Source organism: Sorex fumeus, unplaced genomic scaffold (genome assembly GCF_029834395.1).
Source record: "Sorex fumeus unplaced genomic scaffold, SorFum_2.1 ptg000128l, whole genome shotgun sequence".
Classification (NCBI taxonomy): domain Eukaryota; kingdom Metazoa; phylum Chordata; class Mammalia; order Eulipotyphla; family Soricidae; genus Sorex; species Sorex fumeus.
Window position 1 is genome coordinate 37,899,833 of NW_026606185.1, and position 13,493 is coordinate 37,913,325.

Below are 13,493 nucleotides of genomic sequence, written 5' to 3' on the forward strand. Positions count from 1 at the left end.
TGGATTTTGTCCTAAGACAACCAAGCAGCCATGGAGGGCTTTGAACTACCAGCAGTTGTTGTGGTTGCAGTGTTGAGCTCAGATGGTAAGGGCTAGGATGTCTGCACTCAGGAATTACTCGTGGTGGTGCTCAGGGGACCATATGGGATGCTGGGAAACAAACCCGGATCGGCCATGTGCAAGGCAAATGCCCCACCCACTGTGCTATATAGCTCCAGCCCTGAAATGGTTTTCAAGGTAAATGGAGCCTGCAGCGTTTGCTGACTGATTGAAGAGTGAAGAGGCAGAGAGAGGAGACGAGAGTGATCGTAGTTTAGCCTGAGCAGCTAGATGCTGGGGAACTCCCTCCCCAAGATGAGCAGACTGAAAGGGCTGCTGCTTGCAGGGACTCATCATAAAGTGGTATGGAGAGCTGGAAGTTTGCTAGAGCCCCTTGGAACAGACGTGGTAGCTTTCTAGTATCAGTAGAGACTTCAGGACAAAGATAGAGACTCTGTGTGATAAAATCAGAACTGTCGGAACCAGAAGAACTTTCAGGTCCAGTTGAAGATGTCAAATGATTCTCTGTGGGCAGTTTAGTTGCATGGTGGAAGATCCATACCCTAGAGGGAAAAGAATCTATAAGGGCCAGTGCAGAACTTTTATTAAATGCCCCCTACACATCTGCCAAGGATCCTAACTTTGAATCGTCAGAGTTTATGTTGCTGAGTTCATTTTTTGCCTTGTCGGTTAACTAATCTTGTTTGCGGTTGTTTTTTTTTTCTAGTTGGGGAATGGCGGTCAATGTGTACTCTACCTCGATAACCCAAGAGACTATGAGCAGACATGACATCATCGCATGGGTCAATGACATAGTGTCTTTAAACTACACGAAAGTGGAACAACTTTGTTCAGGTAAGAGAGAGACCCTCTTAAAGTATTTGCCGAGATGTTTGTTTTCTGTTCATGTAGAATGTGATTTTATGACTGCATATGGTATTTGGGAAAGGGAAAACTATGGATCAGTATTGATATGTAATTGAAGAAGCCTGCAATGGTATCACACTATCCCAATATACAATAAGAGAGGTCAGAGAGGTCTTCTTTGTACAGGGGAAATTCAGATTTTTTTTATTCCTTCTTGGTTTTGAGGCAAAAATCTATGACTTCTGGCTTTGTGTTCAGAGATCACTTCTGTGGGGCCAGGGGACCATGTGGGTTCCTAGGGATTAAATCAGGGTCAGCTCCATGCAAGGCAGTTGCCTCACTCCATTTCCTGTCTCTCCAGTTCCCTAAAATTCAAATCCTTCCCTATGACTGAGAGTCTTCTATATTTAGGCTGTGCTCCATCTCCAGAGTCTCATAGTCCTTATCTCTCTGCCCTGTACCGCAGCCCCACAAAACACACCTTATACTTGAAGACTCCTCCGCTTCTGCTCTCCCCATGCATCACCTTGTGTTTTTAATCCTCACTGTGCCTCACTCCTCTTTTATTTGTTGTAGAATCCCATTCACACACTTGTCACCCCCCAGTAAAGGATCCCCAACCTCCAAGGCTCCACCAGCTCGGGAAACATGGGACCCACACTTGCAGTATAATGCTAGCCAGGCTGTGAGAAAGTCTAACTCCCACTCTCCCTTGGGCACTAAGGGACCATGAATAAAGAAACTGCATTTTATTTGTTTTGGTCAGATGCCTAAGATAACACTGTGCATGGCTAAAACACAGAATTATGTAGGAGGTACATATTGAGTTAAACTTGTTTAAGAAATAAAAAGATTCAACTTCAGTGATAAATTTGGGGGGAGGAATGTTCCAGATATACCTCTAGTAGAGCAGGTCATTCTTAGGTTAGAGAAATGTTAGATGACATTCTCTTTTCTTTGTAAACCATGTATTTTTTTTTTTGGTGATTTCCTGGGTGTGTTGTGGGTGACTTTTTCCCTGACCTGAGAATGCTGTATGAGAATAGAAAATATTCCCCAACTGATAGGAAATTCCTTGAGCCCTAATATCTACAAAGCAGTCCTCAGACTTGGCTGGCCGGCAGTGGTGCTGTGGAGTATTCTGTTGCCCTGCCCAGTGAGCTTTATGCAGTGCACTTAAAATTTAGAAGGCACTTGAGTCACTCTCAGGTATGCCCGAGTCATTCTCAGGTATGCCCAAGTCCCCGAACTCACCAGTGAATACATTCGTCCTTTTCCCAGCCTGGCTTTGATCAGAATAACTAGAGACCAGACTCCCCATACTGTTGACTACTCTTCCACAATCCTTTTTCTCACAAAGATAGTGAGTTGGCCAGAACCTAAAGCATTGTCTCAAGTAAGGGAAAAGACAATATTGAACAAAGACAAACTCTTGACCTTTTTTTTACAGTCCCTCCTACCCTGGGTGGAGGAATAGGAGGGAATGATGACTGGGCTAGAGACCACTTAAGGACAGTGGTAGAAGGTTGTGGCCACTTGGTTGATGGTGGCATACAGTAACTTTAGTCATCAATATCACATACTTAGGCATTGATGAAACCATCTAACCCAAATTATAATAAATTTTTTAAAAATAAATTTTAAAATAAAAAAACATTGGGGCCACAGTGATAGTATAGCGGGTACGGCATTTTCCTTGCACGTGGCTTACCCAGGTTTGATCCCCAGCATCCCATATGAACCCCTGACCACTGCCAGGAGTAATTTTTGAGTGCAGAGCCAGGAGTAACCCCTGAGCATCACTAGGTGTGACATCCCCCTCCCCAAAAAAGCTAAATAACAAAGCATTGTCTCACCCAACAAAAATAATAGTAAGTGTACATTTAAAAAAGAACTTAAAGTGGGGCTGGAGTGACAGTACAGTGGGTAGGGTGTTTGCCTTGCACGCGGCCAACCCGGGTTCTATTCCCAGCATCCCATATGGTCCCCTGAGCACCGCCAGGAGTAATGCCTGAGTGCATGAACCAGGAGTACCCCCTGTGCATCGCAGGGTGTGACCCAAAAAGCGGGAAAAAAAAATAACCTATAGTCTGAACCACTTTCCCTGTGCGCAAGCCTTAGACATACGTCCTGTAATTTGTGAGGTCAACTGTGAGTGCTAACCCACTGCTTTTCCGCAGAAGCCAGGGAGAGATAGACTTAGACTGTGGTGATGTGCCAGCTGTATCTTGTTGATTTACTCAGGTGATTCCAGCAGTTACAGTCAGAATCAACCCCTTTTTACACATCTTGACATCTCTACTCGAACTTACTGCACTGTGCATTCTTGTGCATTCTAAGCGCTGATTTTTTAGTTTGTTCCCACCCAAAAGGAAAGACATTTTCTGTTACTAGCAATTCCTTTAGTAATCGCACATACTGCTTTGCAGTGTAGTTCATGTAAATCTTACCCCAGAGGGGATATATGTGTGTGTGTGTGTGTGTGTGTGTGTGTGTAGGTAAGAGAAATGGAGTGGGTTATCAAGGAAAAGAGACACAGGAAGAAAAGAGGTAAGGTAAATAGAAAACTCTCAGTCATCAGTGTTAAATGTTATGGGAATGAGTAGGCACTTCCTGTGCAATGCATTTGCAGAGTTTCTGAAATCAAATGAGTTGAGAGCAAATTAGAATTTGTTTAGATGTAGTAGTAAGTCTTTAATGATATATAGACATAGCCTTTTTTGCAGATCTTTCAGATTTCTCGGGAGATAAATCCCAACAAAATTAGGAGCCTCACCATTGAAGGTTTCTGTGTAATTATCTTAAAATTTCGATATGCCATTTGCTACCGTTTGTAACCAGTATGCAGCTGTGACTTGAAAATTGAATAGTAATAATTAATAATAATAATAAATAAATTTCATTAGGATAACTCAGTGGCTGCTTAAGGTTATAAGGTTTCCATCTTAGAATAAGTTTGTAGCATAATAACAATTTTCTGAAGCGTGACTTTTAGCTTTGGGTTTTTTGTTGTTTTTGAAACAGAAATCTTAATCAGGGTAGAAGTATAATTCATTGGTAGATCACTTGCCTGGTTTCTATCCCCAGACCATAAAGCAAAAGTCAGTTTCTAAAATGGAGAGAGTTTTTATTTTAGGGAGTATTTCTTCCCAAATTATAGACTGGCAACACATGTAGTAATACTAGAGATCAGCTTCAAGTGCATATTCAAGGTTGGGAGTGATTTAAGTGTTGGTACACACATCTAGCACACACCAGCCTTATGTTCAGTCCAGCACCGCGTCCTCCACCCACTGCTGGGAATAACCCAGCTTGTACTGAGTAGAGGCAGCTCTGCCCTGGATGCTGTCACCCCCAGCAGCACTGCATTAATACAAGTCTAAGTTCCCAGCTGCTAGGCCCATCTTCTCAGGCCAGGCCTTCCAGGGGTGTCCCTTCTAAAAAACAAATTTAAAAAAAAATGCATATTCTTATAGTTCTTGTCCTTCTTAAGCAGTTTCTGGGCATCAAGTCCAAACCTGCATTTTAACAAGCATCCCCTGTACTTAGATGCTTCAGCCAAGAGCTTACAGTACATTTTAGAGAAACCTCAGACCACTAAAAATAAGGTTAAATAATCCAAAATCTATTGGGCACAGTGTCCTTATTCATAATTTAGCCTATGACTTTTTTCTTGTTTGTAGCGATGGCATTTAGAGGATGCTAACTCTATTTACTTATTTATGAATTTATTTATTTATACTGTTTATTGTTCTGGAGGACATTTAAGACAGAGAGGACAGTGATGTGGGAATACAAACAAATTTTGCTGTCCTAAATAAGTAATCTGTATGACACTTACGAACAGACATATTTCTCAACTAAGATATTAAACTTTTCATTTCCTGTGTGTGATTTTATTTTAATGGTATGCTATGGAAAATCACCGAGAATACCATCATATGTTTAAACTTATTCAGCGACTCTTTCTGAAGATGGATGTTTTGCTCCTAGCATTCTCCCTTTACCTTTTTTCGTATTTGCATTTTGTCCTGCTTTTTGGTCTTGTTGGATTTTTTTTACATCCAGCTAAAAGCTCTCCCTCCAATAAATATTAAAACTAATATCAGCTTTTCTCAGACCATAAAGGGGTGCAAACCTTATCATGTTTCTCTTCTTTGTTTCAGAACCTTTTACCTTTCTGTAACATTTCCTTATTTCTATGTGAGCATTTTTCAAAGCTTATTATAGGAAAAATGATATGAAAAGGTATAACCATTGAACATAAATCACAATAAGTTAGAAAATAATAAAAAATAGCTCACTCTTCCTGCCTGTTATTTTGCCCCAAGGATGTAACCTTATAAAAATATTCCTTAACATTAAATCAGAGTTGTAACCACACACATTTTGGTCATGCATTCATTGTAAAAAGGTGCGATCTTCTTTTTTTTTAATTGAATCACCATGAGATAGTTACAAAGCTTTCAGTCATACCATGATTGAACAGCCATCCCTTCACCAGTGCACATTTTCCTCCACCAGTGTCCTCAGTATCCCCCACCCTCACCCCACCCCTCCCACTGCCTCTATGGCAGACAATTTCCCCCATACTCACTCTCTCTACTTTTGGAAAAGCTGCAGTCTTTAAGTTGCAAATTTAACAGAGGGGGCTGAAACCCAGTGCTGGAATGCATAACTTGCATGTGGACACCCTATGCTCAATCCCCGGAACGACCTGGTCCTCAGAACTACAGCAGGTATGGTCCTAGTGGCCCACAGCACTGCTGACTCGAGCAGTACCATGTTCTTGGGCCTGAGCGTTGATCGGTGCCAGTCAGGGAGCAATGCCATGAGTGACCCTCAGACCTCCTGAGGATTTCTTGGGAGCCCCTTCCCCCTACTTTGGGCTACAGAAGTATAGGAGGTCATGAATACCTCCTATAATAGGACACTATACTGCTTGCAGTGATCTATTTTGAAACGGAATATTATTTGTAGATTACCTACAAACAATGGGGCCAGTAAGCGACATGAAAGACTATATAGGTTCAACGTAGAAATGCTGTTACTGTAGTTCGGTTGCTTCATATAATTTATAGAGTTTGTGTGTGAATGTGTGACAAGGAGACTTTGTTTCAAGTTTAGTACCAGTTCAAACCAGGCTACTGGGTTTTTTATAAGGTATTTTAGAGGGAAAAAATGGAAGCATGGCACTATAAAGTGATGAAAAAACAGTCTCAGTGCCTTGAAGCACCTTATTAACGAAGGTAGGAAGGAGAGCAGATTGCTTGCAAGGAGACGGAGGGTAGACAGGAAAGGAGAAGGGAATTTTGTGGGAATGGAAGAAATGCATCTTTCCCTTTACCCTCTACCCCATCATCTGCCGTAACATACCAGTCCACCTTTGCCACTTTCTTATGACATCCATTTTCCTGTGTCCCAGTCCCTGCTGGGATGGAAGCAAGAAAGACAGCGCAGAGTCAGCAAACTCCCAACTAGGCACTCCCCCAGGCATCACAGCTCTGAGACAGACCGTCCTTTTCTCTCTGCAACCTTCCCTTCCTCCTTCCCACTCCGTCCACAGCAAATAGACAGCAGACTTCTTGCCGATGCCAAGATGTGTACCAGGTGGGGCAGGTACTTTCTGGATAGTACCCGGGCTGATTGATGGCTCAGTTATTTTCCAGGACATTTTCAGTATCTTAATAAAATGTAAACCAGACCACCTACTTTGGTTGGGACCAGGGATGGGGGTGTGGGGGTGCCCCAAATGGTGCTGGCAAACCTAGAGATCACTTCTAGCAACTCAGTAGACTTTTTAGGACTAGGGCCAGAGGATTTTGATGGAGCTAGAGCTTCGTCAGTGTAGGAACCACCAGGCCACCCTTGGCAGTGCTGGGGGGAAGAGGCCTCCAGAGCACCTTGAAGTGCTCAGGGGTCTCCAGGGATACATGCTATAATGCTCAAGGGACCATGTGATTCTAGGGGTCATGTACCCTAAGTACGCTCTCCCAAGGGACCATGTGATTCTAGCTTGGGCATGTACCCTAACTTCTGTACGCTCTCCCACCCTCCCACCTCCAGTTCAAAAACAACAATGGGTGGTGTGGGTATTTACAAACGTAAAGAGAAGCATTAAAATGATCAGGATTTGATTCCATTTCAGTTGATTTTCCAAACTGTTTCAAGCTTTATGTTGGATCAAGTTTCTGCTGTTTCCTACTTTCAGGAAAGGTCATGAATCTAGCTAGTCCTGTGGTAGTCGTGTTTCTAACCCTGGGTCTCGGCCTGGTAGAATGGCTTCAGGATTCAGAAAGGTGTGGCTCTCCACCATGCTAGAGTCTGGGTACTGGGGCTCAGCTCAGGAGAACTTCCTAAGGGACCATTTTCCGCTACAGTCTGTGCCTGTTAAATAGGTTGATCCCAGCCTGGCGTGGTGTCCCTGTGCCTGCTTTCTGCTGTCCACGGGGACCATGTCCGGAGGACAGGTTAGTGATGCAATCAGCTCAGAGTCTAAATTTAGTAGGTCCCGGTTGGCTCTCTTGAACTGAAACCAAGTAAGGATATTTCATCAGTGCCTGTAAGCTCAAGAGTTTACTTAGCTTTATAAAATCATCGCTTGTTGTTTGCAGTAAGAAATTTTAGTCATCTTGGATTGTGGTTCTCTTGTTAGAGATGTAATATAATGGAACATTATTTTTATTTGTATTTGTTGGTAGATAGTTATGTGCAGAGGTGATTAGGGAAGGTGACCAGCTGTTTTACTCATTTTGACAAGCTAATTTTAAATTAGTTTGCTTGATGTCTGCTAATTGCAGGACAAAGGGGTGAAACTAAAGGGTTAGTTGGATGATAGGGAGGAGAGAGGTGTCCTAGCCTCATTTTCTCTTGCTGTTGCGGTTAACGTATTCCAGGGATTTGCCTAATATGTCAGTTGAGAGCAAGTTTATGTTAATAAAATATGGAATATTGTAGGAATAATACTATTACTGGAGTAATAGTATAGGTGATAGGGCATTTGCCTTGCATATGTCCAACCTGGGTTCCATCCCCGATATCTCCTTTGGTCCCCTGAGTCAATGATCCCCTGAGAAATGATCCCTAAGCACCAAGCCGGGATTGAACCCATAGCACCACTGGGTGTAGCCCCAAACTAAAAAAGAGTGTGGAATATGGTATTTTTCTTCTAAGTTTATTTACATCTATCTTTATTTATGTCACTGAAAATAACATAGTATTTTTTGTTTGCTGAATTTTTGTAATGTTAAATGCCATTTAACACGTAGATGTGATCTACATCTTCATCCCATTGCTGTGTCCAAGTTTGGATAGTAAGTGTTGTTTTAGTTAATGCTCATGTTTTGAACCCTCTTTGGGGCTAGGCCCTAGAAGCTACAGAGATGTACTCTGAGAGCTAGCTGAGTGCAGCAGGGCACTCTCCTTTAGAACATGCCGGACGGCACCTGAAGCCAGACGGCTTTGGGAGAGTTGAGCATACTAGAGAAGGAAGGGGCTTGCAGTGTGGGAAAAGACCTTTCTTTCCCATTCTCTGGGAAGGTGGCTTGGTGAGGAAGAATGGTGATAGTTTGGGAAATAATTCCAAATTCCTCCCTCTGGAGTCAGGTAGGATGGGGTGGTTCCACCATAACATAATGTATGCTCTTAGTTACTGCCCTTAAGTCCGTGAAGCACCTTGGCATTTCTAAGGAGAAGAGAATTGTTCTTGGTGATCTCATCTTACTAGTGTGTGGGAATCAGTTTTACTTTAGTTGTGATCAGCTGTCGTTGCTTTTTTGATACTCTCAGGAAGCATCAAACTGCTCATTCCTTTTGGAAAGGCAACAAAGAGTTTAAACACCATCAGTGCTGAGAGGAGTAATGACTACTTAGATCTCTAATGAGAAAGGTGTCATGTGACTTTGTTCATCTTTTTCACAAGGACAGACCTACAGATATGTCCCTTTTTTCTCAGTATTTCGATTGGAGCCCCACCTAGGCAGAGACGACCACCGTAACTGGGGAAAACAAAACAGACTAGGGAAAAATCTATCACATAGAATGTAATTATCTTATTGAAGGTTGGCTACATATATTCTTTAATAAAAAAATCAAGGAACATGTAATTGCAGGACAGGAGCAAATTTATAACATTATGAGAAACTGAGCATTCTCAGTAAGGACACAGAAAGTTTAATGATAGAAGCCAAAACAAAAAACAAAAAAACCAGAGCAGTAGTACCCTTAGTTAAATCTTAGGCTTTCATTATTTCCCTTTAAAAAGGTAAAGGTAAAGGCCCTCCCGTTGATCGTTGATTTGCTCGAGCGGGCCCAGTAACGTCTCCATTGGAGACTTTGTTGTTACTGTGTCTGGCATATCGAATACTCTCGGTAGCTTGCCGGGCTCTCCGAGAGGGGCGGAGGAATCGAACTCGGGTCGGCCATGTTGGCCGCTTGTAAGGCGAACGCCCTACCCGCTGTGCTATCGCTCCAGCCCTTTATCTGGGAAAATTTCTAAAGTTAGTTAGATGCAGTCTCTGGGAGTTCTTAGCAAGTGTAATCACTAGTTCACAGATTCTGTCACGTCCTTTGCGCTTGGGTTCAGGATGTTTGTCTCAGAGCTGCAGGACTCTGAACATGAGCCTGGAGATGAGAGGTGCTGAGCATCAGCAGGTCAGCCGCAGAAGGTGGGTGTGTCCAGGGATAAAGATGATGCTGAGGAGAAGGGAAGAGCTAAACAATGAAGGAAGCTTCCAGCTCCAGCATCTACAAAGCATTTCCACTGCCTGGGCCTCAACTCCCTGGTCCAAGGAATCTTGGTGAAGGGCCTGTTCCATTACAGGAAACAGAGCTTGAGTGCAAGGAAGGATGAAGATTCATAACCCATTACAGAAACCTTTCTAGCTCCGTCTCTGACTTTGCCTCTCTTTTATAAGTTATTTCATTTAAAGTATGTGATGATATGTTTACTCTGAAATTGTTCACCAAAATTTTTAAAAACAAGTATCTTAACAAGAACAAAAAGAGGAAATTCCAACATTTTGACTTTTCTAAAGATGTCACATTACAGGTTTCTTAAAACACATCATTTTGTATTCATATCACTTTTTTCTTTTCTCCTTTTCAGTTTATGTCATTTAAAGGCTTTAACGGAAAGGGAATGGAATTGGGGGAAAATAGTCATTTCCTTTTATAAATGAATTTTTCATTACTTAAGCAGCTCCTATGTTTAACTGGAGAGAGATTTAAAGACCTGAGAAATTCTAAAATGCTTTTCGTAGATAAACTGGAGGATCTTAGGAATGTGTTCAGACTCTTTTATTCCTCATAGGACGTCAAGGGCTTCATTTTGTTACTTGGTTCTTTGCCCTTTGAATCTAAAACATGCATTTTGGAGATTCAGATTTCACATCAGAGCCCAAATCTTTTTTCTTCATTTTTAGAACTTTTGATTATTTCAACCAGACATCATAGTATGTAATTTTATACTTCAGGGACATCATTATAATGCCTTAAGTATATGTCCACCATTTTCAGTGTATTTCTATCTGCATTGATTATTTTATCAGCCCTACAGGAAAGAGTGGGAGCTTTTATTTTGATTTTGATATAACTATGGATTATAAATCAGAGGAGCCCAGAGTTTACAGTTGATGCTCAGACTGAGTATTCCTTGGATCACAGCCTTTGTGTGGTGGATGGAGAAGAGGCTTCACTGTTCAATGGTTGCACATGTTTCTGATTTATTTTCATATCCACTTATCAGGAGCCTATTGCACATCTCCTATAGGAAGAGGGAAGTTAGATAAGAAGTCTGTACCCCACCCTCAAATTACATTCTAACTGGAGAAATGAATCCTATCTGGTAGTTCATACTAACAACAAGAATTTGACCCAGTGGTCAGAAGTAGTTATGTCAAGAACTTACCAATGGGAGAGACAAACTAATACAAAAGATTTGGTCTTATAAAATTCTTCCTTGCTCAGCTCCCCAACAGAGGAACAGAGGAAAGAGTTTCCTTTTACCTGTTCTCCTTGCTTCTTCTCCTGCTCAGATATCACTTCCTTCAAGAAAGATGAGGTGTTTCAAGAGACTTTGCCACTGGAAAAGCTGCTCAGCTACAGAGTACTGCCTCTTTACAGATAGATGCATGAATGTATATGTAGGACCTTCCAAGAATATGGTACTTTCCTTGCTTTAACAAGCTTAAGAGGACATCACATCCTTATTTCTTTCTTTCCACATTATTGAGAAGAGCAGAGTATCTTCTACAGTAATCTTGGTCCTTCAAAGGATTTTTGTACCAAAGTATCATGGCTCCTCCCAGCTCTGTGCTCAGAGGACCATGCAGTGCCTGGAATTGAACTTGGCTCTTCCATGCAAAGTATGCATTCAGCTTATCATGCTACCTCTTTGGCCCATTGTTTTCTTACCCTTATATAAAAGGGCATGCTAATGCAACATTCAAGAATCGCAGTCCGCCTCCCATCTAATTCTATCCCCTCTTTATCATTTCTTTTTTCCAGTACCAGACAGGCTACACTGTAGTGTTTAAATCTATCCCATAAACAGGTTCTGGAGCCAGTAGCTTTATAAGCCAATAGCTTATAATAATAAATTCTGTGCTGGCACACTAGAGAAATGAACTAGACATCATTTCTGTTCTTAAAGAGTGCTCACCAACCAGTTACATAGAAAAGAAAAGATAATTAAAATGCAATTCCCTCTATTGGGTTTCCAGAGTCATTACAGTAGAACAGTTCATTTTCATGAAAACAGAAAAATTCATAGTGGAGGTGATATCTGGTCTATACTTGAAAGATTAAGAAACTTCTATTTAAGCGGAAAAGGTGACAAAAGGACACTGTAAGCAGTAAGTGTGACCCAGCAGAGAGAAGGGCAGTGTTCTATGCCTGTTTGTACATGTACAAAACTCTGAAACATAATGCCAGGATTCAAGACAGCAGAAGAGAAAGTTCTGTTTCATCCATGTTGATGTATTGAAAGAAAGGAAATATTGTTTTATTCCAGAAAAGCTTCTTGTTTTAGATTTGTATGGATCTTTGCCCAATAACTATGCAGTTCTAGTGGGTGGTCAATAAATACTCTTGAAGTTGAATTTAATTGAAATGTAACTTGAAATCTGTGGGGTTTTTTAAATGGGAGCCTCTCCGGTGGCTCTGGGGGACCTCGAGCCACTCCTAATGATGCAGGCCTGAAGGTTGATTGCTCAGGCCAGCAGTGTGATGCTACTCAGGCCCAGCACTGCTGGGGACACTCAGGGTATCCCCCAGCACTGCTGCTGAGGAGGAATATCCAGTGGTTGGATTGAACTCAGGAACATTCAGCCTCTTTGAGTTTTCTTCCCCAGTCATTTAAATTCTGTGTGTGTGTGTGTGGGGGGGGGGGGGGGGGGAGGAGCGGAGAGCTGAAGCGATAGCAGAGTGGGGAGGGCATTTGCCTTGCATGCGGCCAACCCAGGTTCAATTCCTAGCATCCCATATGGTCCCCTGAGCCTACCAAGAGTAATTCCTGAGTGCATGAGCCAGAAGTAACCCCTGTGCATCACGGGGTGTGACCAAAAAGGCAAAAAAGTAAATAGATAAACTGTGTGTATGTTTGTTTGTTCTTGGTTTTCCCTTTTCAGGAGAAAAGGAAAATGAATATTTTATGTGTGCATATCATTCTGAAATTTTAATACATTGCCTTATTTATTCCTGAAATCAGTATACAGTATGTCAGATGAAGGGCTCGAACCTGGGTTTCAGATGATTTGCCCAAAATAACACAGCTTATACTTAGGTCTCATTTCTTTATGACCACTGTTGCCCCTGACACATTTGTGTCCCAAACATGCAACTTCGTTTGTCTTAGCTTGCACAAAGCAAAGGTGGCACACGGTGCCCGGACAAACGTGAAGGCAGCAAGCGTATCTCATCAACAGAGAGCTTATGGCACTACGATGTGGTCAGTGAAAGGGATATGGAGGCACTACTGGGCCATCTAGTTTCTCGACAACTGAGATGATCAAACTGAGTACTTTCAAGTTCAGCTATTCATCAAAGGAAATAAGTTTTTATTAACTTTCACTTTTTTCTAAATTGTTTTTCTAAATTTACAGTTTACCAACCACATAACTATAAAAAGGAGTGTGAGAATCACTGTCAACTGTCTGGGCATGTTAGAATTGCATACCTAGGAACAGTGATGGAATTGTTTGGCAACTCTTAAAATAACCATTCCTCTGCAGATGGGGCTCTCTCCACCCTACAACCATTACGTTATTCTGGCAGAGTGCTATTTATTTCTCGATTTGTCCCCTTGCTTCCAAGGGTTTGTTCTTATTCAAGTATTGATACTCATAAGCTTTTGTGACCAAATCATTTGACAGTAAGAAGCATGTTAATGTGAAACTCATGCCAGCATCATTTCCTGTAGTTGCTTTGACCATTCCCCAATAGGAGGATCTTTCTCTACTGTCTTTTCTTCTGGATTATATTTACATATTACATATTACATAACAATGCATGAAAGAACTTAACTGCTGAAGGAGAAAAAATTTAATGAAAACATGGGTGTCAACTTTAAAATTATATGTAATTATGCT

General features: G+C 41.7%; 1 protein-coding gene across 2 annotated transcripts in view; it reads left to right on the forward strand.

Moving 5' to 3' along the window:
- The window catches only part of MAPRE2 (microtubule associated protein RP/EB family member 2), a 140,575-nt gene that overhangs the window by 68,438 nt on the left and 58,644 nt on the right, over positions 1-13,493 (forward strand). For both annotated transcript variants that reach the window (XM_056138235.1, XM_056138234.1), the window contains exon 2: positions 767-894. In XM_056138235.1, the coding sequence (XP_055994210.1) occupies positions 774-894 (121 nt within the window). In that variant the 5' untranslated portion in view covers positions 767-773. The remainder of the gene's footprint in view (positions 1-766; positions 895-13,493) is intronic.